The sequence below is a fragment of the Taurulus bubalis genome (genome assembly GCF_910589615.1).
Source record: "Taurulus bubalis genome assembly, chromosome: 10".
In the NCBI taxonomy this organism is placed as follows: domain Eukaryota; kingdom Metazoa; phylum Chordata; class Actinopteri; order Perciformes; family Cottidae; genus Taurulus; species Taurulus bubalis.
In genome coordinates, this window is record NC_136598.1 from 22231689 (window position 1) to 22253819 (window position 22131).

At 45.3% G+C, this 22131-nt stretch overlaps 1 protein-coding gene across 1 annotated transcript; it reads left to right on the forward strand.

Moving 5' to 3' along the window:
• Window positions 1-1667: 1667 nt before the first annotated feature.
• git1 (G protein-coupled receptor kinase interacting ArfGAP 1) lies at window positions 1668-18593 on the forward strand (the record flags this gene model as incomplete). Its single annotated transcript, XM_079225472.1, has 20 exons — window positions 1668-1719; window positions 5299-5432; window positions 5780-5892; window positions 6764-6869; window positions 7216-7302; window positions 7416-7546; window positions 7636-7730; window positions 7856-7898; window positions 9374-9422; window positions 10189-10261; window positions 10901-10998; window positions 11973-12084; window positions 12535-12659; window positions 13809-13961; window positions 15009-15362; window positions 16547-16627; window positions 17140-17216; window positions 17682-17858; window positions 18208-18271; window positions 18378-18593. 20 exons carry the CDS (start codon window positions 1668-1670, stop codon window positions 18591-18593), a joined length of 2340 nt encoding a protein of 779 aa, XP_079081598.1.
• Between the last annotated feature and the right edge of the window lie 3538 nt (window positions 18594-22131).

The window sequence follows — 22131 nt, forward strand, 5'->3', positions numbered from 1 at the left end:
TGTGGATTGTAAGGAGACTTTGTTATCAATTCACGCTGTATAATCAAAAACGTATCATCCTTTATCGGCGGTGATGCCCAACCAGCCTTACGCGTCAGAAACAGTGGCTGACTCCCCGCATGCTCTGCTTGGAATAAGCTGCAAAGCCCAGTGAGAAGCAGTTATAGACGCAAGCCCCTCGGTTGACTGTCTCCGTGTTCGGCTACACCTTTATTTCTTAACTACTCGTCCCTCCACCTCTTGCCTCCCTCTCTCTTTCTCCGCTGCCTACTCCAACGCATCTATCCTCCTCCTCTCCTCCCATCCGGTGGTGACTGAGAGAGAAAGATGCATTGACAAGCTGCAATGAAATGTGCGCACACTCAGCCAATCCGCTGTCAATGTTGAGGAAAAAAAGCCTATGCCTCATGAAAAAAAAAAGAACCGCGTAAATTAGACACAAATGTTTAAAAGGAAACTATAAAGCATAACCTTGACCCCCTACAGGAACCTTGAAGTAGTGATGGGGAGAAAAGCATACACCTTGGCTGCAAGATACCAAGTAGTTTTAAGCATAACACCTTGCTTTGTAACATGCTAGTTGGTTTTATTTAAATCAAATCCATATTTTGTCTCTGGCTGTCAATGCCCCATGTTGAGTAAAATCTGTGTTTTAAAATGTGTGTGTGCGCGTTTTCATGAATTTGTGTGTATGACAGAATGGAATCAACATGATTAACAAACACAACGACAATAACAGCAGGAATAATGATAATAATAATAGCAATACAAAATAGCAATATATCAATAGCAACATAAAGATATTCGACAAATTTATTTAGTATATTTAAAAAAAAATGTTATTGTATTTTATATACCAAATCTATAAATGAGCCTAAAGCCTCTTTTTTATTTTTTATAAATATATACATATATTTTAATTAAAACGTTTTGTCAAAGATATGCTCGTTATAACGTGTTTAAAAGCCACCATGGTCCTTTCATCTGTTGCTATTTTGCCTATAATGACATGTTTAAAAGTTCACAGATGCGAGATATCTGCAGAAATAGGCTACGACTACACAAATCCTATTGATTTTTTTAAGGAGATGAAGTAAGTCTATAGGTCAATATCTTACATTTAAAATATGTTCGTAAATATCTAGCAACATGTGAACAAAATATATTCGTAGAGTTTGATCTGTCCATGAAAACCCACCCCACCCCACCCCACCTGTGTGTGCGTGTGTGTGTGTGTGTGTGTGTGTGTGTGTGTGTGTGTGTGTGTGTGTGTGTGTGTGTGTGTGTGTGTGTGTGTGTGTGTGTGTGTGTGTGTGTGTGCAAACTGACAGGTAGAGAGCTGCCGTCTCTCGGTGAGTTGCAGGCAATGCAGCGAACAGATTTAGTAAATATTCCGTTATGAGGTTCATGCAAACAGCCACATCCACTATGTTCACGTAGCCTGGCTCCAGACTTGACTTCGGCAGTGGACGTGGGCGAGGAAACCGCAGGAGCAAACGGGAAATCCAACTGTCAGCTGGCCGGGAAAACCGATCGCACCACCCGGCTTCCGGGGATTCAAGGGCCGCGTCGGTAGACAGCAGACGTCGGCCGGTAGCTCCGGGGAGTGAGGGCGAAACAACCACATCATCGCCGACATCCACCTCTCGATCTCAGCGACTTTCGAGATGTCACGGAAGCTACAGAGGACAGAGGTCTGCGCCGACTGCAGTGCGCCAGGTAGGGAAGAAGGAAAAATAAATCACAAAATAGACCACTTTTACTTGAACAATACGTCGGGTGGGGGGGCGGTGTGGTGGGACGACAGGGCCGAAGCTGCTGTCACTGTCGGCGGGTCCGCAGAGCAGGAAAACGGCCAGGGCGCCCGAGCGTCGCTTAGGCCCAAAATAAACAGTGAAAAATAGGCGTGTTATCACAACGGTAGAAAAACCTTTTGGCTATTAGCTGCCCGACGTTAATTTAGCTGCTTCATGTGCATGTTTATTTAACAAGGAACATATGCGAGGACAACCACCTAATTGTCTGCATCGGATCTGAACGTCAGCTTTTTCTCGCCTTCCTACTTGAGACGTTTGTTTTGATTCCTCGTAACCGGGGACAGATTTCTCATCGCGTTAGCTTAGCATGCTAACGAGCAGGCGCTTTTGACTCATTTCGTTGCTATCTGTTGATAAACATTTAGCTTCCACACATTGTACTAGAATCATGATTGTATTTCGAACAAAAAAACAAGAACATTTGGTTTAATGTTGGCTCTTAGCAGCGACGTTGTGAGACTGTGTACCCGGCTAGCTTAGCTTCAGTGTTAGCTACTCCGGCTAACTTTTGCTAAACAGCAAGTTACTGCTGAGCTGATTCAGCTAGTCGGTTTACAGGAATCTGACGTTAGTTTATTCGTAGTTTCCCGTCCTCGGAAAGAGCTTACCTGATTGAGTTAAGGTTTCTACAAAATACTCATTTCAATTTCACTGTATTTTTTTATTTTTCCTTAGTGTAGACATTTTTTTTTACAAACGCTTAGGAGCAAATTCAGTCGAAAGCCACCTGAAAGTGGAACCTTTAACCCGATTCAATATGAAGTCGAAAGGAATACATAGGTTGAAACTCCACCTGTCGTATTGTGTATGAAATGGGTATGACCACCGCAATGAGTATTCTTGTTTGTAGATTTATTTGTACCTCTTTTACCCCCATCTGTGGTTGTCAGAGGTGAGATTGTCCCAAATCAACCTTGGTATCCCCTCCCATGCCTCTCTACCTTGTAGCCTCACATGTCTAGTTTTAAGCACTTGTTCGTAGGTGTGTGTGTGTTGCTTGCATTCATTCATTCATCTGTACATCCATTACTACAGCTGGCCCTTTTCACAGCTGCTCCCCCTGCTAGGGAAGTCTGTCTGTGTGTGCAAAACTGTCATAAGCCCTCCTGCTCAGTGTTCACAAGCTCGCTGGCTGCACCTCTCTTCTGCTTTCTGACCTGCACCTATTCCCTGATCCTATTGTATTTACTTCCCCCTCCTGATGTCTGTCCTCCTGCTCCCTCAATTGCATTCCCTACTTCACGAACTGACCAGCACTAACCAACTAAACCTAGTTGAACGTGTTTTTCCTTGAACTCCATATAAAATGTACATTGTTGGTCAGTGTGTGATGTCCCTGACAAATTAATGTTTGAGAAAGGGTGTGTGTATGTATGCTGCAAGGTAGCTGTTTCTTTACGTGGGTTTTCTCCAATTCATTCACATTTTTCATAACAGTGGTGGTCTTGTTTGCGTTGGTGTCCCTGTTATTTGCCGTATGTTTCTTCTTCTACCATCAGCTCCTTTCATGTATCCCCTCCTTACGACAACACACACACGCAGTGCGTTCTGCAAAATGCTGACCTAGCCACCGGTGACGAGCCACCTCCCTATTGCCCCAGCTTTTGTGTTGTAGGGATAACTGGATGGCATGGCGACAAAGGACGACTGCTACTCCCAGTCGATTGCCAAGCCTCAGGAGGCTTTAATGTCATGCCGTGGCAATCTGCACAGTTTATAGCAACAATGAATCACGTTGTCATGATAGTAAATTCTTTATTGAGAACAGATGCAATTGTATAAGAAGCTCTCATGCAAGCATTTAGAGCAGTTATTTTGTTATGTTGCCACATGTTATTGTTGACGTTGTTTGGTCGAGTTTAAAAAAGCAAAACGTAAGAGTAGATAAAGTAACTGCCGAAATGTACCAGTTACTCGACAAATTATGTATTTATGTGCAAGCAAAAGTTAGTGTTTATTTCAGCATCATTTATTCACCATTCATACTAATTGTAATGCATGTTTTCATGCAGGCTTGACAGCTACAAAAACAAATGTCAATGTTTTATTGATGAATTAGGCCAACTTTAGGTTAAAGGATGTCACGCTGCAGAATTGGCCAATACCCGCTGCCAATAGTTTCAGGCCTAATGGGCTATCCTCATATTGATCCAGCGAGCCAGGCAGATAGTGTAGCCTGTGGGCATTTTTTAAAATTTATTATGAAGATTAAGGAATTAAATTGCCACAGTCCAGCCTTTCGAGCCCACGAACTACTGTTCTAAACTGGGCTAGAGCTCTTCTCAAAGCCATTTTGCCAAAAGAGACTTGCAGCGTGTCAGTTCATCTGATGATGGACTATTTTAGCTCCATTAATACCCTAAGCCCACACAGTGTTATCCCTGAGAGTGACTAATACAGATGAAGTAGATGTGTGTGTTTGTGAACCGTGTGCATGCAAGTCTGCATATTGTTTTGATATTGCGGACCAAATGAGTTGTGAGCTTTTCATCACATCAAGAGTCCTGGGGGCATGAATATGACCCAGACTCTCTGACTAGTCTGCCAGTATCAGTAGACTGGCATCTAGACCGCAGCTGCTTCCATTCTTACCTCATTCACACTCATCTATTCCAATGTTGAGTCCCCCCCCCCCCCAAGCATTACGCACACCACTGTAATATCACACGGAACAGGCTAAAACAAATACCAAATGTTGTTATGGAAACTTCGGATTTTGTAGAAAACTTGTAGATCTGACATTTGGCGCAGCCAGTGAGGCATTGATCTCGTACCAAGCTGCTTGTGACTGAAAGGTTACTCTGTATGCTTGTAGAGGCATGCACAGTTCAGTGATATTGCCTTTAACATTTCCCCTTTTCACATAAGTGTTGCTGTAATAATTAGTATAACCAGTAATATAAAATATGGTAAAAATCTTCTATGCATATACAGTATAATGATTATAGATTCAATTGAGCGCTTTTACCAAAGCAGGGCTTTGTGCATGCATTGGTTCATTAATGAGTAACAGTACAACCCAGTATATGGAATATTTAATGTGTGTGTTTAATGTATTTAAATCCAGGTATTTGATACTTCCACCTGGCCTCTTCCAACTCACAAAAGGCTGGCTGATAATTCAGTGTTATGTACTGTATATATTCTTCTGCATATTTCATACTGATATATTACCATTGATGAATTTCATGTCTAAATACTGTAAATTAATCTAAGTAAAATATTACTATTGTTATTGCATAATTCAGCATTTTCTTCTTACCTATTCCTTGCAGTGAGAAATATTCTGTTCCCGAAATCCGTACAGTTTAAAGTTTAAAATACGTATAATCAGGAGATTTGGTGACGTAGGATCACTGTTAGTGTTGTGCTGTTGCTCATTATAATGCTGCAAAGTCTCACCTTCACACCCAGCATGTTTTATATGACTTCTAATACTATAATACCTCATTTCTGAAAATAATTTCTGTTTCTCTGTCAGACCCGGGATGGACCAGTATCAACCGAGGGGTCCTGATCTGTGATGAATGCTGTTCAGTCCACCGCAGCTTAGGCCGCCATATCTCCATAGTCAAGCACCTGAGGCACAGCGGATGGCCTCCCGCACTACTGCAGGTAAAGGCTGAGTAATGAAGAGTGAAGCAAAGGGTAAATTAAGCTGACGCAAACGCAGTACATGAGGCCCAGAATACTACCACAGGCACCAAGGAAGCAAATCCAATTTTTGTTCTCTATTTATGTTGAAATATATGCATATTCATCTGTTTGTACCTCTGTCTTTAAAAAAAGAAAGATTTTAGCTTTTTTTTATTTTTATTATATTGCAAATTTGCAATACAATATTGCATTTGGCCTGTAAACTGACACCAGCTTATTCTTATAGTAGTTCATTTTCATCATAAATATAATGTTCGTGCATTGCGATGAACCGTCACTGAGTCACTGCTGCATGTGGGTTTCAGATGGTTCAGACCTTGGCCAGCAACGGGGCCAACTCCATATGGGAACACAGTCTCCTGGACCCTGCTCAGGTACAGAGCGGTCGGAGGAAACCCAACCCCCAGGACAAAGTCCAGTAAGTATACTCCCTCCAGGCTCCAATACACAGAACAAAACTATCCCACTTTTGCTGTGGGAAATGATTATCCCGGCTGCACAAGATTGTTATATAACCTTTAACTGGTTTTTGCAGTGGTGCAAACCCAATTGTAGCTTAATGCCCTCTAAGCTGTCGTTTGACCTTCCTCATGGATAATGTTCTGTTCTCAGGGTTTTTGTATATCTAAAAACAGGGTAGGGTTTGTCGTTGTCGGTTCATAAGGCTTCCTTTGGGGTTGAAATGTGGCGATGGGGGTGTCGCGAGATCAGGAGTTGGACCTGCGCGACATCATCTGTTCTCCCCATGTCAAAAATGTGTGGAAACACATTCTGCCCCATCTCTTAAATGTCTTTGTAAAACAAGCAGAAAACCAGTACTAGTAACCCATCAGTTCTGAATCATTTAGTAAGATGTGAAGGAACCCCACTCAGGGCTGGCTGAGAAACCACAGTTTTGTTTAGGCGTGTAGCCAAGTTATTTTTATATTTGATTTATGGGTGTGATTTTCATCTAAGAGAAAGAACCAAAGGAGAAAATGAAAGTCAAAGCTTGAACTACTTTTCAGTCAAAAATACAAATCCACTGTTGTAGCTGAAGAGGGCCAGTTCCCCTCCTGGGTACTGCCGAGGTGCCCTTGAGCAACCCCTAACCGCTTAGAGCGCTCACTCTGACATCTCTCTACAACAAATAATGCATGTCTATACACAGTAAACTCACATGACTACACATGCCTGGGTAGTCATGTGGGTTTATTTTCGGAACATTAAATTTCACCCCAAGAGGAATTAATTAAGTATTTCTTCTTCTTTTATTAGTATTAACCGTCTTATCTTCTACTCTGCTCCAGTCCCACTAAGTCAGAGTTCATCAGAGCCAAATACCAGATGCTGGCCTTTGTGCACAAGCTGCCCTGCCGTGATGATGATGGCGTCACTACCAAGGACCTTAGTAAGGTGAGGGCTCAGTATTTGCCAGCAGGATTTCAGCACAATTAGCCCGCGTGGATATTGCTGAACTGCATGTGTATGCACAAATTATGATTTATTTAAAGATATCAGTCGGGGACCTCGCATAAAAAAAGAAAATGTGCACAAGCACACAGACCCACACACTCATGCACACTAACTCCCAGGCAGGAAGTGGTCTGAATGACACAGCAGGATGTAATGAGGCTCTCTAATGCTGTGGAGCTCCATAGGGCTAATAAGGGGATTCTGCCTGTTTCTGTCTCTTCGTGACGTTTATTCTTTCCACCCCCGTCACTCCGTTTCCCTCCTCTCCTCTTTGCTTCTCCATCAGCAACTACACTCGAGTGTGCGGACGGGGAGTTTGGAGACGTGTCTTCGGCTCCTGTCCCTCGGCGCTCAGGCCAACTTCTTCCACCCGGTCAGGAAATAAATAAATAAAATCTACTCGCTGACTCACTTCATCGAGGAAATGAGCCATGCTGTTCAGTTACTCTCGCTTGTCCTGACTCTGTCTGTGTGTCTTAACCCCAGGAGAAAGGCACGACCCCGCTCCATGTGGCGGCCAAGGCAGGGCAGATCCTGCAGGCCGAGCTGCTGGTGGTGTACGGCGCTGACCCCGGAGCGCCTGACATCAACGGACGCACACCTATGGACTACGCAAGGTACAAAACACTACCGCTCACAGTTTGCATTTAAATGAAATCTGCAACAACACAACAAGAAGGTCAAATTGTTTGTGTCTGTGTTCCAGGCAGGCCGGCCATATAGAGCTAGCAGAGCGGCTGGTCGAGTGTCAGTACGAACTGACGGACAGACTCGCTTTCTACCTTTGTGGACGGCGTCCAGGTAACCCACTGCACCAGTTAGTGGGCACCTCACATGCACTTGTACTTTTGTAGTTAACCTCAGTGACATATGCGGTAGCTTTTATCCAGTTGTTCAGTCTCCTCTCGTCTCTCGTCTCTCCTCAGATCACAAGAATGGCCATTATATCATTCCTCAAATGGCAGACAGGTATGCTCCATGACATGACATGTGTGCTGTGGTTTGATTGCATGCAGTGTCTCTGTTAGCGTACTTGAACTTTGTACCTACCTGACTTGCTATACTTCTGTCACTCTTTTCTCTGCGTCTCCCTGGCGTGGATACACTGATGCTGAAGCACTTTAATGCTCTGGCCAGATGGTGGCACCACAGTATATGTAACCCCACCCCTAAAATCAAAAATGGAGGTAATTAAAAGATGGCTTTGGCATCGCCATGAAAGCCGGCTATTTATCGTAAATGCCGATCTAAGCTATTGCAGGTGCCCGCGATGATTTAGATACTTGATGTGTGCTTGGTTTATTCACCCTAAACTGCAGGTTTGATATTGAGAGGGCCAGAAGTGCACAGTCAGGTTACGATAAATCAAGTTGAGTGCTACTTGGCGCTGCTTCTTTCAAATATTTGATGGGTGCTGGGTTTTCTCAGCTGAGTCAGAGAAGTAGCTCAGAAATACACTCGCACACGTAAGTAAGTATTAGTTGCTTAAGTGCGTCTGACCTCTGAGCTGCCGTCTAACTCCACTCGCATCTGTTCTGTTCTGGTAAATGGATCCTCTTGATGATAACAATTGAAGCGTTTTTGATGTGGCCTCTCTACCCCTCCTTCTGTCTGTTTTCTTCCTTTTTTCTCACTCGTCTTCTGTTCTCTCCATTTCGCTGCGCTTGGTGGAGCCAGAGCTCGTCCTAAGTGCCCAACACAGAGGTATCTTTACTTTCCTTGTTCCTATTTCCCCGCCCCCTCCCCCAGAATCTCTTCCTTCATTTCAGTCCCCTCTGTCTGCTACCCCATCTTTTATAGATTTTGCTTGTGGACCACACTACGCCTATCTCTTCCTTAGCCGTTTCACAGTAAGGGGAAATTGTTAGGCCTTCATCTGCTATCATGGGAAAAATACAGCTGCACAGCAGGTTATGAGGAAAGAAACTCTAGAGGACTAAACGCTGAAAGGAAATAGAGTGGCGGAGGGCCTCCTGCAGTAAGTAAAGGTGTTGCTGTGCTCAGGAGAATCACACATATCTATATCTATATCTACATAAACAATAAGATTTGACCTGCAATAAATATATGATAATGCAGGAAACTGTTTAATTTCTAGCTCTTGTGTCCGTGAAGTCAAATCCATTACATTCATAATGCATTTTGAGTGTAGAGAGACGTATAGTATAAGTAGAAATATGTGCACTATTCTAGTTTTTAGCTCTGAAGGTCAGTCCCTGTTACATCTCGCCCTTTCGATCTGACACCCAAGGCATCCCACCCCAAAGGTTCCCTCCCTCTCCCTGTACCCCCTTCTTCGAACCAAACACCCTTCCCATCCCCTCACATCCCGCTACTCTCTCCATATCCATGTCTTCCTCCCGAGCCTCTCCCTCTGCTCTTTATTCCACTGCGTCTTTGTGGTGACGGTCTGACTGTTGTTCTCTGTGTTTTTATTCTTTTAGTCTGGACCTCTCAGAATTGGCCAAGGCGGCCAAGAAGAAGCTCCAAGCGGTGAGTCGGGTTGAATTGTGAGATTTGAAATGACGACTTATTGTACATTTACGTTACATTTCTACAGACGGTGCTAAGAATTGTCAAGTTACAGTTTTTGGTCAGTAGATTTGATTTGGTTTTCGTGTGTCTTTAACATTTATGTAAAAGGAAATTAATTAAAAATAAAATAGGTTAAAAAAAAGTTGGTTGGTGTATTAGCCAGATTTTCCGTTCCAAAATCATGTTTGTCCGTTCCAGGGCCATCTGTTCAGCCCCACGTTTCAGTAATCCAAAAAAACTGAGAGCTGATGGTCAGTCATCAACATTTAAAGTACTTAAAGTACTCACAAAACAAGACGCTAAAGTTTTAGCATGAATAGGATAAGCTAAGATGAAGCTATATTAATTCCGAAGGAAATTCTTGTGCCAGATTTTGATCAAATATTACAACAGAAGAATAACAAAAAAACAATATAATGGAAATATAAACATCTATGAGAAATAGAATAACAATTACTAAGTGTAAAAGAAGTAATACTGACACCAGTGCAAAATAGAAAAGCAATAAGAGTCACCAGTGTCACTAACACCAGTGCCTAATTGAGACTAAAATAGAAAAGTAATATTAAACATGATTTTGAGAGTGTTATTATATAGATATCATATATATCAATGATATTGAAAATAATGATATATATATATATGCAATGATTGACTCAAAATAAAGCAGTAAATGTAAAATGTAGATAAAATCTTAACGTGTGTGTGTGTGTGCGCTCAACAGCTCAACAACCGACTGTTTGAGGAGCTAGCGATGGACGTCTATGACGAGGTGGACCGGAGAGAAAACGATGCAGGTGAGCCTAGTCCCCTCCCTCGTCACGTCCTCCTGTTGCCCCTCCATGAAGTAGACAGATCCTTGTTTCCTTGTATGGAAGCTCGATATTGAAAGTATTAGAAAACACCCCCAACACGACATCACTGACATGAACTTTAAGAAGAAAATAGATGTTGAGAGAACAGAGAGTGAATTCAAAGAACAGAGTGAGGAGAAAAGGAAAATTACTATTGAGGGAGGAGGGAGTGAAGGAGGAGGAGGAGAGACGGAGCGAGGAACAGCCTCAGAAATTCTTGAGTCTCTCTCCTCCTCCTTGGCTCGTTTCTCCTCTTTTTTTCTCCCTTTCTTCTCTCTCTTTTCCTTCAGTAGCAGTAGCAGTCAAATTGTGCTTTCTGACAGAAGCACAGCAGGTAAGTGGCAAGGATACAAACACACACACACACACACACACACACACACACACACACACACACACACACACACACACACACACACACACAAAACAGTGGATTATAGGGGCTGGAATCCAGTTTTAGGATCTTCTGCATGGTTGTTACTGTGCTCTTGTTTATGTTTGTATGCATGTGTGGGTGGATGGACTGGGTGTTCCTTAAACACACATACAGACTTATTTTTTGCTTCATATCTGTGTCTCCAGTGTGGCTTACAACCCAGAACCACAGCACTCTGGTCACAGAGCGCAGTGCGGTGCCCTTCCTGCCAGTCAATCCTGAATACTCTGCCACGCGCAACCAGGTAAACACACACACACACACACACACACACACACACACACACACACACACACACACACACACACACACACACACACACAAACCTATAGTGCAGACAACCACAGGTGGCATGCATGTACTCATATACATTTGTGTTAGATATTTCTTACCTGTGCACAATCCTAAAACCGGAAAGAAGAAAAAAACTAATAAAGAACTTCCGAGTGAAAAAACCCAAAAGATCAGAGGTATGTGAGCAGAGGCCCGCGTATGTGTTTTGGGGAGAAGCCGAGAATGAGTGTGAAATTGACGAGCGATGTTCCTTGCCCGTGAAAAATGAGGAAAAGATGTAATCCATCTGTGTTTCTCTCCCTCCTTCCGACTTTCCCTCACTCTCTGTGTGAGAGAGAGAAATCCCATATGTCCTCTCGCATACTTTCTCCTAATCTACGTGGCTCATTAGTGTAAACATTTACTTATAACACACGCCGTAAAAAACACACCTGCGTCGCTCACGTTTGCTCGGCCCAGAGCGGGCGGCTCACTGTGGGCAGTACCTGCTGTCTATTTATGGCGGGAAGAAAAAAAACACACTTGAGCACATTTTATATCGGGTGAACTTTTTACTTGCCTTTGTCTTCCAGACTATGTTGTGAATAGCACGTCGCTTCGTGCAGCATTTCCACTACGGCACTTCATTTGAAAGTGACCTTTTAGATTCTCGTACATGGATGCCAGCAGGCTCGCGTAATTGCACGGTTTCTTTCCTCCTGTGTGTGTGTGTGTGTGTGTGTGTGTGTGTGTGTGTGTGTGTGTGTGATGAGTGTTAAGCATGACTGTATTTTTCCACAGCACATGGTCGTTGACCACCGTCGTCCCACAGGCAGAGAACCACTGACTGTGGGCTGGATTCTATCTGTATTCCACACAACTGATGAGACAACTTTGAGAATTCTTTTTCATGCCAGTAATCCCGAGTTTTAACTCCCGCCTCAGGGCCGTCAGAAGCTGGCTCGCTTCAACGCTCGGGAGTTTGCCACGCTCATCATCGACATCCTGAGCGACGCCAAACGGAGACAGCAGGGGAAGGGACTCAGCAGCCCTACTGGTGAGCCACTGGGAGGAAGGGGCAGAGGAATTAGGATGGAGCGCTGAAGGCAATTAGGGGGATTTTTAAAGAATAAGAAAACATAGATATCAGTTCACTTGACTATTCCCAACACCGCTCTGTACAACAATGTGGAGCTTTGAAGCCTCGAACATCTTCGAAGCAAACGTGATTATTGTTCCAAGCAGCAACACGTTGAACGGGCTCCAGTCCAGCAACTTGGGGATTTCTTTAGGATTGGTTGTTAAAGAGTTACATTTCCATTCATGTCTTTATCTTTGCCTCTAACAACTGGTTTCTTATGTGAAACCAACATGGAAACCCCCGTTGAAATACGTTGGAGGGGTAAAAAGCTGGCCATTCCTTAAAGCACAGATGAAAAGACAGGAGGGCTAATAAATACACTTTAATGTTTAGGAGAGTAATCGATCAACATTTTTCCCTTGTCAGACACGATAGATCTGGGCATCGACGATGACCAGCATGACTACGACAGCGTAGCGTCGGATGAAGACACAGACAGCGAGCTGACCACGCAGAACAACAACAACACGCAACGCAGCAACCGTGCAAAGGTATCGTACTCAAACACACGCCGTATTTGGGGGAAGACCAATGTGCATCTTGTCACGTGCGCGCTCATTCGTTTGGTTTTGATCACAGGCCGAAATGTTACTCAACAATTCAGTCGCGTTCCTCTCAGTTGGGATTATATAGAACAAGTAGTTGCATTAGCTCGCAAAGATATGTTCCGTGGTTTCCCTCTTTACGACTGCTTGTCCCAGCATGCTTTGCGGGGAGTGGCCACAGTCGGGGCTGCCACATAGCTCCTGAGTGACATCATCAGCTACTCTGAGTGCTTGTCAGAGAGGCATTGTTCATACAGAGAGAGAAGGAAGAGAAGAAGAGATTGAGCGAGGGGGGAAAAAAAAGAGGGGAGAAATGGTGCAGAGTGGGAGCGGTAGAAATGACAAAGTAAACAACAGCTAAACCAGTAACTATCTCCTTTTCCTGTGGACTTGTTTAGCTCATCGGGCAGAACTCTGACTAACCACAAGTGTGAGGTTCCGCTCCCATCTGCACTCTAGAAATACGTGCATTATGTTTGTTGCGCCCGTATCAAATGTCAGTGTATCCAGTTATGTATTGTGTTATCTATAGTGCTAAGTGGAGGCATGAGAGTAAAATAGAAATGGATTGGGGAGGAGGAGGACGAATTTGTAAACAAAGCACTTTTAAGAACAGTCAATGAAAGATGTTCTATGCGGCCTTTTAGGGAGTGGTATAGACATGTGTTTGAGCATGCTCCAGGGTCACAGGAAGTGGGGCCAGATGGTGCATTGGGAACAAGAACTGAGGCACCACTGTCTATGTGTGTGTATGTGTGTGATCAGCTGTAGTGCTGGCCTCCAGGCTGCATGCCAGCCCTCCTCCTCTCACACCCACACAGTTGTAAGCTGTGTTTTATCCAGTTTAAAAGGCACTAAGTCGTACTTCCTAACCCCAATCCTTCCTCATAGTATTTCTGCAGAAAGGCTGCATACGTTACATCCTGTATATAAGATAGAGTGGTGGGATAACGGCACATTCATTTTTAAAAGCACTGAAGAAATGATGTGTTCCACATTGGGTTTTTACCCTGGAGTAGCCTCTCAAGTCTCACACTGTCAGTTTCCTCACTTTGTCTGTGCATTTCTGTCCATCTATCTTTCTCATCAATCCAGAGCATGGACTCATCAGACCTGTCAGACGGCCCCATCACCCTGCAGGAGTACCTGGAGGTGAAGAAGGCCCTGGCCTCCTCAGAAGCCAAGGTGCAGCAGCTGATGAAGGTCAACAACAACCTGAGCGAGGAGCTCCGGCGGCTCCAGAAGGAGGTAGGGAGTCTGGAGGGCGGAGGAAAGGACGGGCAGGGAGACAAGACGGGCACATAAGGTCTAAGGGTCAGCGTATGCAGAACCGTAGCCACAGCAGAGTGTTTAGAAGTACAGAGCGAAAGCAGGAAGTGGGAGTTTAGCTCACTTCTTACGCTGTTTGATAAAATCAGAGAACAAACGGGGGCTGGAAAGAGAGATGGAATGAAGCAAAGAAGGTCAGCATGAATCGTTTCTTAGATCGACATAAAAACCTGAAATCTAAAAGTTATATTATGCAATCAGAAGGAGGAGGGGTCTTGAAGAACACACCAGGTAACGAGACAGGTTGACAAAATGAGAAGGAACAGTTGATGCAGACAGAAGGAGGCCAGGATGATGGAGAGACGAGCGCATGCTTTAATGTCTTCTTGCAAGCTGATGTATTCTTCCTGACGGTCGTGTCGTTTTCCCACAACGAGGCTGCGACGGATACTCGTTTCCGTCGACATTCTCAGCCCGGACAGATTTTCACTTGATAACGTCTATTTGCGGTCGCTTCATTTGGTTTCCATGCGAGTCGTCATCATTAGCTCACCGTAGTTATTAGTGGCGGCCGGTGTCAGCTTATGTGACCCGTGATTCATGCAGCCGTTTATTTTCGGCATTTGACTGAGGAGTTAGTGACGAACTTGTAAGTACACACTTATGTGCACAAACGTCGCAGATAGCAAATACTTTGGTTAAAGTCCCTCAGTGCAGGTGAGCCCTCACTTACCCTTGAAAACAATACACACACATACACATATTTGTTTTTCTTCCATCCCATTCCCCAAATCTAACCCCTACTTCGACATGTAACCTATTTAATTGTCTTTACTACATATTCCCTCCCTCCCCAGTACTAATGTGAGTTAACATGTATGAGCTTGTGTGAGCCTTTTACTGTACCTGTGAATTTGGATGCTTGTCTTTGACCATTCAGTTGACCCCCCTCCCTTCCCTTCAACCTCCCCATGTCCCTCCCTCCATCCTCTCATCCCTCCCTGCTCCCTTCCTCCTCTCCTGTAGATCACGCGGATGCAGACAGAGAACAGTGCGCTGCGGGGGTGCCAGCAGGCTGGGGGGCCAGCTGGCCATGGGGTAGGGGGACCTGGCGGAGGAGTAGGGGGTGGAGGAGGCCACTGGCAAGGGGGCGGGATGAGAGGAGGAACAGGCGGAGGGGGCATGGGTGGGTTCGGTACAGGAGTGGACCCCCCGGGGCTGTCGGTGCCCTCCTCGGTCGCTCCCAACTCCCACCCCCACCGAAGGGACCGCCAGGCCTTCTCGATGTACGAGCCGGGGGCGGCCCCCGGCCCCACGGCTCATGGCCCCCCAGTCCTGGACTCCCTGGCAGCTCGCCTGCAGCCCCTCAACACACACAGCGTAAGTTAGATCTCCCCCGGCCCCCTTTCTACTTCCCACCTTCCTTTCGGTGGCCATGATTGGCTCTCTTTGCCCTGATTGACGGGTCCAATCCTGATCTCTCTATTTCCCTTTCGACTTTACCCCTCCCTGCATCTCAGTTCCCGATCCTTCTCTTTAAACGGCCCAGTTGTGCATGAACCCCATTCAAATTTGACGTTTGTCTAAGAACAATAAAACCTTGATCTATGATTTTTGGGGAAGTGCACAACTGTGGCGTTAAGGAGAAAGATGGAAAAGGGGGATTATGCTCTCTGATCGGTTGCCTGGGGACGCCTCTGATTTCTCCGCTCTCTGGCCTTCTCTTTACCCTTTTGATCTTTACCTTCTCAATCCCTTTTCACCTCCCAGTTAGCTCTCCTGCTTCTGGACAGCTGCTTAATTTATTTCAACTTTGCTATGATCACCCACATGTGAGTGCACACACACAAAAGGGAAGGACATTTTTACCAGTGATGGCATTCAGCAGCATTTTTTAACCCACAGTATGCAGACACACACACACACACACACACACACACACCACATCTGTCAACCATTCTAGGGAGGCCTCCACGGAGTCCACGTCCCCATCTCCGTACACAAAGATTTACCTGTTTGTCTGTTTCCTTTCTGTCTGTCTGTCTCTTCACCTGTCTGTCCCTCGCTCACTGCAGTGCAGCCGTGCATCCTCTGGATGTAAGCATTCTATCAGTTATTGCATTGTTTGCCATTTCATCAAATAGCACACTAGTATTCTCCCACATGCAACGATGCACCACTGCTGCTTGTTATGCATTATCATAATGGAGAGCAACGCTAGTTTGTGTGTAGTCCATTTTAGATGTGCCGTGCAGTCCTTCATCTCCAGCTAGCTTAGTTGACGGTGTTCTTAGTATTTCAGTGTTAGATAGAACTATAGAGGCATGTGGTCTTGAGGGGATGATGGGTGAGCTGCCGCTGCTCTCACTAGCTCATTCATCTTGTTTTTCTGCTGTTTTTAAAAACATCTCTTCTCTCTGTCCCCTCACTCTTCTTCCTGTTTCTTCATCCATCTCTTGTCTGCTAATCTTCCATTCCCTTCTCCATCTCTTTGTCCACACATCTCTCTTCCTCCTCTTATATTTATCCCTCCACCACTCTTCCCCTCTTACCTCTTTCCACAGGGACGGAAGGGCGGCACAGGGGGCCCGACGTCGTACGGGGGCCATCATCTGTCTGGGTCGACCGAGATGGGCCGATACATGGTGAGTGTCTGACCGTCGTGATCCTGCACTCCATTTAGAGCGGGAGGTTGAGATCATGGATTTAGATTTATGTGTCAAAATCAGTCTCCTACAGATATTGTTTCTAATGTTTTTTTGTTCATATTTATCTTGTCTTTTTTTATATTTATCTTGTTTGTTGTATATAATATGTACATAATGTACGACGAGAGCAACGTGTAATCGGAGACAAAATCCATGTATGTGTACACACACACATGGCCATAAAGCTGATTGTGATATTTCAAGAATATTGGACTTTTTATCATCCAAATTGGGCATCAAATTGCTTTTTTTAAATAATTAAATGGTTATTTAAAATATTCTAACTGATGATTTGACACAACTTTAAAAATATACACAACTTATTGAAGAACTCCTCACGTTCACTGGGAACAAATGCCTAAACTTTGTGGGAGGAGGTATCAGTGAACAGATGAGGAGATATTTGGTGAGGAGATAATCGCCCTGACGGAGCGCGCTTCTTTCCCCAGGTGACGAGATCGGAGAAGCACGGCAGTGGCACTGACAGCGACTACGACAACACACAGACATACGACTTCTCGCTAAGGTCAGACACGCTGCAAGTCATTGCACACGCAAGGACAAGTGTGTAATTGTTTTGCAAAGTGTATGATTAATTGCTAGTATCAGTCAAAGTCGGCCCCTCCTCCGCTGTTGCTCATCGCACCACCTGCAGCATCACTCGTGACAGATTTACTCTCCTCTTACTTTAAGCTTTGTCCTGCTTGGCTTTGCTTGTGTTGTCGTTAATTCAGCGTTACAATTATTTGGAAAATTGATATTTCACTTGGCTCTGTTTGCTCATTGTCTGTGTGTTCTTACTAAGTAGTAGTTCTGTGAATTCTGGACGCCCACTGAGCGGGTTAATGGTCTTTAATAACGGTTGTTAATGAGAAAACAACAGGCTGTCTCTTAAGATGTCGGACTCTGTTACGGGGTTATTACTGTCCTCTGTGACTGATTTATTCCAAGGTGTTAATTAAGGTGTATTTATGGATTTCCCTCTCCTCAGTATGGGGCGCAGCAGCGAGGAGGAAGGTCGTGGGGACTCTGAGGAGGGAGGCGGCGGGGAGGCGTGGGAGCCGGACCCCACCTTGCCCTGCACAGAGGACGTCATACTGAAGACTGAGCAGGTGACCAAGAACATCCAGGAGCTGCTCCGGGCCGCGCAGGAGTTCAAACACGACAGGTAGGTGTGAGACGACCCAGAGATGAAGGGGGAGGAGGACACATTGTGTCTGTCTTTTAGAATAAACGATGCTCATTATACCCTCGCTGACACGTTTGGATAACACATTGAGAAGTCACAGGACTCATTAACCGCTGCACCCGGGGATGTTGGTGTTGCTATAGCCACCGCTGAGGGAGTTGTGCACGTACTTTGGATGTGTGTGTGTGTGTGTGTGTGTGTGTGTGTGTGTGTGTGTGTGTGTATATATATATATATAAAGGGCTGTACTAGTTCAAAGCATCATTTAGTACTAAATCGTTCTGCTCATCAGCTACTCAACTAAATATCACCCGTCTCTCCTCTTCAGCTTTGTTCCGTGCTCTGAGAAGATCCACTCTGCTGTCACTGAGATGGCCTCCCTCTTCCCCAGAGTAAGTTCCCCCGTGTTTCTGTTTGTGTGTCTCTTTGCTCTCTTCCTCTGCCTTGATATGCCGACACCATGCGAGCTGAGCGTTGATCCGCTTCCTTTCTCCGTAGCGCCCGGCGTTGGATGCGGTCCACTGCTCCCTCCGCTTGTTGGCGTCCAGTGCCTCGCGGTTGCAGGTGGAGTGCCGCAAGGCGGCGCCCTCGGAGCCCGGTGGCCCCGCGGTGGACTACCAGCTCCTCACTCAGCAGGTCATCCAGTGCGCCTACGACATCGCCAAGGCTGCTAAGCAACTGGTCACCATCACGACCCGAGAGAAGAAACAGTGACCCGACAGATGCAGTGGATGGACGGATGGAGAGGGGAGCGGGAGAGGGAACGGGTCAATGCATGGGAGGGGCTAAGAGGGATGGGAGGGGCTTCAGGGAAACCTGATCACACTGAAGAGGGAGGGAGAGCGATTGAGAGAGTGATGGGCGCAATGAGGAAAGAAGACGTTTGGAATATGCATGGAAAAGGAATCGGATGAAAGCAAAAGATAATTGATTGTTTAGTAGAAACACTACAGAGGACTGGAAAAGGGAGACACTCCACAAGCGTGGAAGAGAAAGTAGGGAAGGACACGTGGAAGAGTCCCAGATGGGAACGACAGCCTGTTGGAATCAGATGTGTATAATAAACCGCTAAAGACTGTGACAAGCATACGTGAGACGCAACTACGACATGTACAGTGAACTGGATCCGGAGACGTTACCGCTTTTTATTTATTCTTCCCCGTCACTCGTCGTCCCTCTCCCGCCCCGTTTACCTGAGCTAGAGAGTGAGGGAGGGTACGCTGCGAGAGAGGGAAGTAGATCGACCTGCCACGACATACGCTACATCATCTCCATCCCTCCGTCCAGTGGAGTCAGGACATCCCCCCCATCCCCCCCCCCCCCTTCCATCCCCCCACATCCTCGTCTCTTTTTCTCTCTCTCACTCTAACCAGACGTGAGGCTCCTCCGTCTCCTATCCCGTCCCAGACAGGATGCGCTTGCGGTGCAGAGAAGAGACCCCCTGGGACCCATCCAGCTCCACCCGACCCACCCTCCCCCCTCCCAGGCTCTCAAGATGCTTCCTCCTGGGTTAGCCTTTTTATGCCAGAAGGCTCCAGTATTTCTCCTCCCTATTGCCGGTGGTACACAGCATGATCCGGCATGTTTTAAGTTCTTTCCTCTCTCTTCTTCTTCTTTTACTTTGTTGTATTTCAATACGCAGATGGGTTTGGTCTGCACCTCCGAGGACAAAGATTACTGACTTACACAAACAAAACACTTACACTGGAATATTTTTTGAGTTGTTGTTGTTGTTTAACATGCCTATTGTTTTTTTGTTTTTTTTATTGATATTTTTACTGTCATCTTGATTTAACTGTTCATGTATGTTTTATTTTATTGTCTCAAATATGATTCTCATTTTGTGGTGGGAGTATGTGCTCAACTGGGATTTAAGAAAAAAAACACGTATACACACACACACGTACGCACATACGAAATAACCTGTGAAATGGTCATCAGACTTGTCTCGAGCGCTCCTTAGCTGGGTGACAGTTGAGGGTGTTTCTTCACGCCGTGAGGCGTCCTGTGGCCAAGGGGTTGCCAACGGGGAGAGAGGGAGTCTGATTTTCTGTCAGCCCAAAAGCCCCTTGGTGCATTATGACAGGACTTGGATCAAAAATGTTATAATTTGCCTCATTTGACAGAGCCAGTGGAATCATCTCAGACTTGCATTCAAGCAGCATGCTATTACATTACACAGCAGCCATTATTTGCATGCATGCCGACAAATGTTTAGTCCCATTAGGTCCATGCACATCCCGGTATGTTGCAGCTCCACTTAAAGTAGTCCCGTTAAAAAAAGCTCCAGAACCAGCGACCTGAAAAGACAGATGCTCGTCACGTCACCTGAGGAAAACACGCTCATCTGAAACGGATTCAACCACCTCAAGTGTTCACGTCTGTCGAGCTCCATCAAGCCGATCAATTCTCTGCCTGCTGCTCTCGGCCACAGAAGTTGTCACTTCTAGCCAAACGGGAGACGGCATTGGGAACAAAGATGTTTTTTTTTCTTTGTTCTTCAGAACGAGAGTGCAAATCCGGTCGTATCTGTATCAAAGGATGTAAAATGCTTCTCTTGCTGCCAGGAGGGCCGTCCTCTTCTGGTTTCCACTCACCTCAAAGTGTTTTTATAAACTGGTTGGTCTTGCGTTGGTTTATTCTATAATCCGGCTCGGTGCTCAAACGGCCTCTGCACATAAAATTGACTTTCCTGAAACACTGACCTCATCCTCCAAACAGCTGTTGCATCTCAGTCTTTTTTTTCCTCCTACGGCTGCCTTTTAAGCAAGAAGCAATTAGACCTTAATTAGCCCCGAACACTTTGAGAGACTGATGCTAGCCCACCGTCAGCGCGTCCCTGTCCACTTTATTCATGTTAAGTTCCTCACTTCCCCTTCTTATCGTCACTCGGGGTCTCTGGGTGTCCGTGCTCATCAGTCTCTCGCACAGTAGGGAAGGATGGAATGTTTTTTTTGTTTTCTGTACCCTGTCAAAAGCGATCATGTCCAGAAGCCTGGTGAAATGTATCATCGTTTTGATATTGGAAGCCCTTCGGACATCATCATCATCATCATCTCCTGACTGACTGCTGAAACAACAGAAGTACACACGCACACAAGGGGGCCGGCAGAAACGCCGGTCCCGTCAATCACGATTGCCCAAGTCTTAGACTAGAGCCATATATATGAACATATATTTTCATGCTATATTTTATATTAAGCTATATGTTGGGGAATGTCTGCGAGATATTTATGTCTATTTGTTGGCCCGAGTGGGCTTCAGGCTATGGGAGATGTCCACATCTCCATTCAGCATTTCAGTCTTGACACCAATGTACTTGTAGATATTTTTGAGTCTTGTGAATATGGTTATGCTGTGGTATTAGCCCCTTATGTAGTTATAGTGTACATATTAGCGATGCTACCACAGAGCCAGAACACCAGTTTCTCAGCGGCGTGACCTTGAGTTGCTCTTTCTTGTGTTGCAATCCCCCCCAAAGGTCTTGGCTCAAGTACATTGTGTGCAGGATTTAGGGTTTGATTCGGGATGGGGCAATAGGAAAGGTCTGAAGCGCACTTCGGCTAAACGCTACGGTCATCTCAAAATGTCGGGAGGAGGGTCAACAATGCACATGGCCCGGTCCGTTCCCGAGTTAGTGGACACTACGTAGGGTTCCTCTCGTCAGAATGTTCATGTTTAGCGTTCTCACTTTCATCATGTCCAGGATTCAGCACATACTCTCCAACGTCAGAAACACACTCAACTTATCAGTTGGACCAAGCCTTCTACGAAGTACAAACATTAACTCTGCATCCAGTGAATTACACACACACACACACACACACACACACACACACATATGCACACTTGTGATACGCAGCCATCGGCAGTGCACTGTGGCCCGTACTGTTGCTGTGCCTGTTCACAGCGCTACACTTTGGGAGATGGGGGACGGGAGGGTTATCTTTTAACAGAAGACGTTTAAAAACTGTATAAAGTAGACGAAACAATGACTTAATAAAGAGGTCAAACGTAATGGAAACTCATAAGCTGTACATTTGTATTAAAATAGTAAAACAAGTCAATTGTCCTGGATCTGTGTACACGTTTCTTCTGAAGGTGTGGATGATCACTCTAACAAGGACAAGTGTGCATTTACATCTTTGTAATGTGTTATAAACGTTTACTTCCTGATGCATTTATAAAAGCTTTTTTTAATTTTCTATATAACATTAAGCCACATTTATTTTCTTATTTGTTAGTTTTTAGT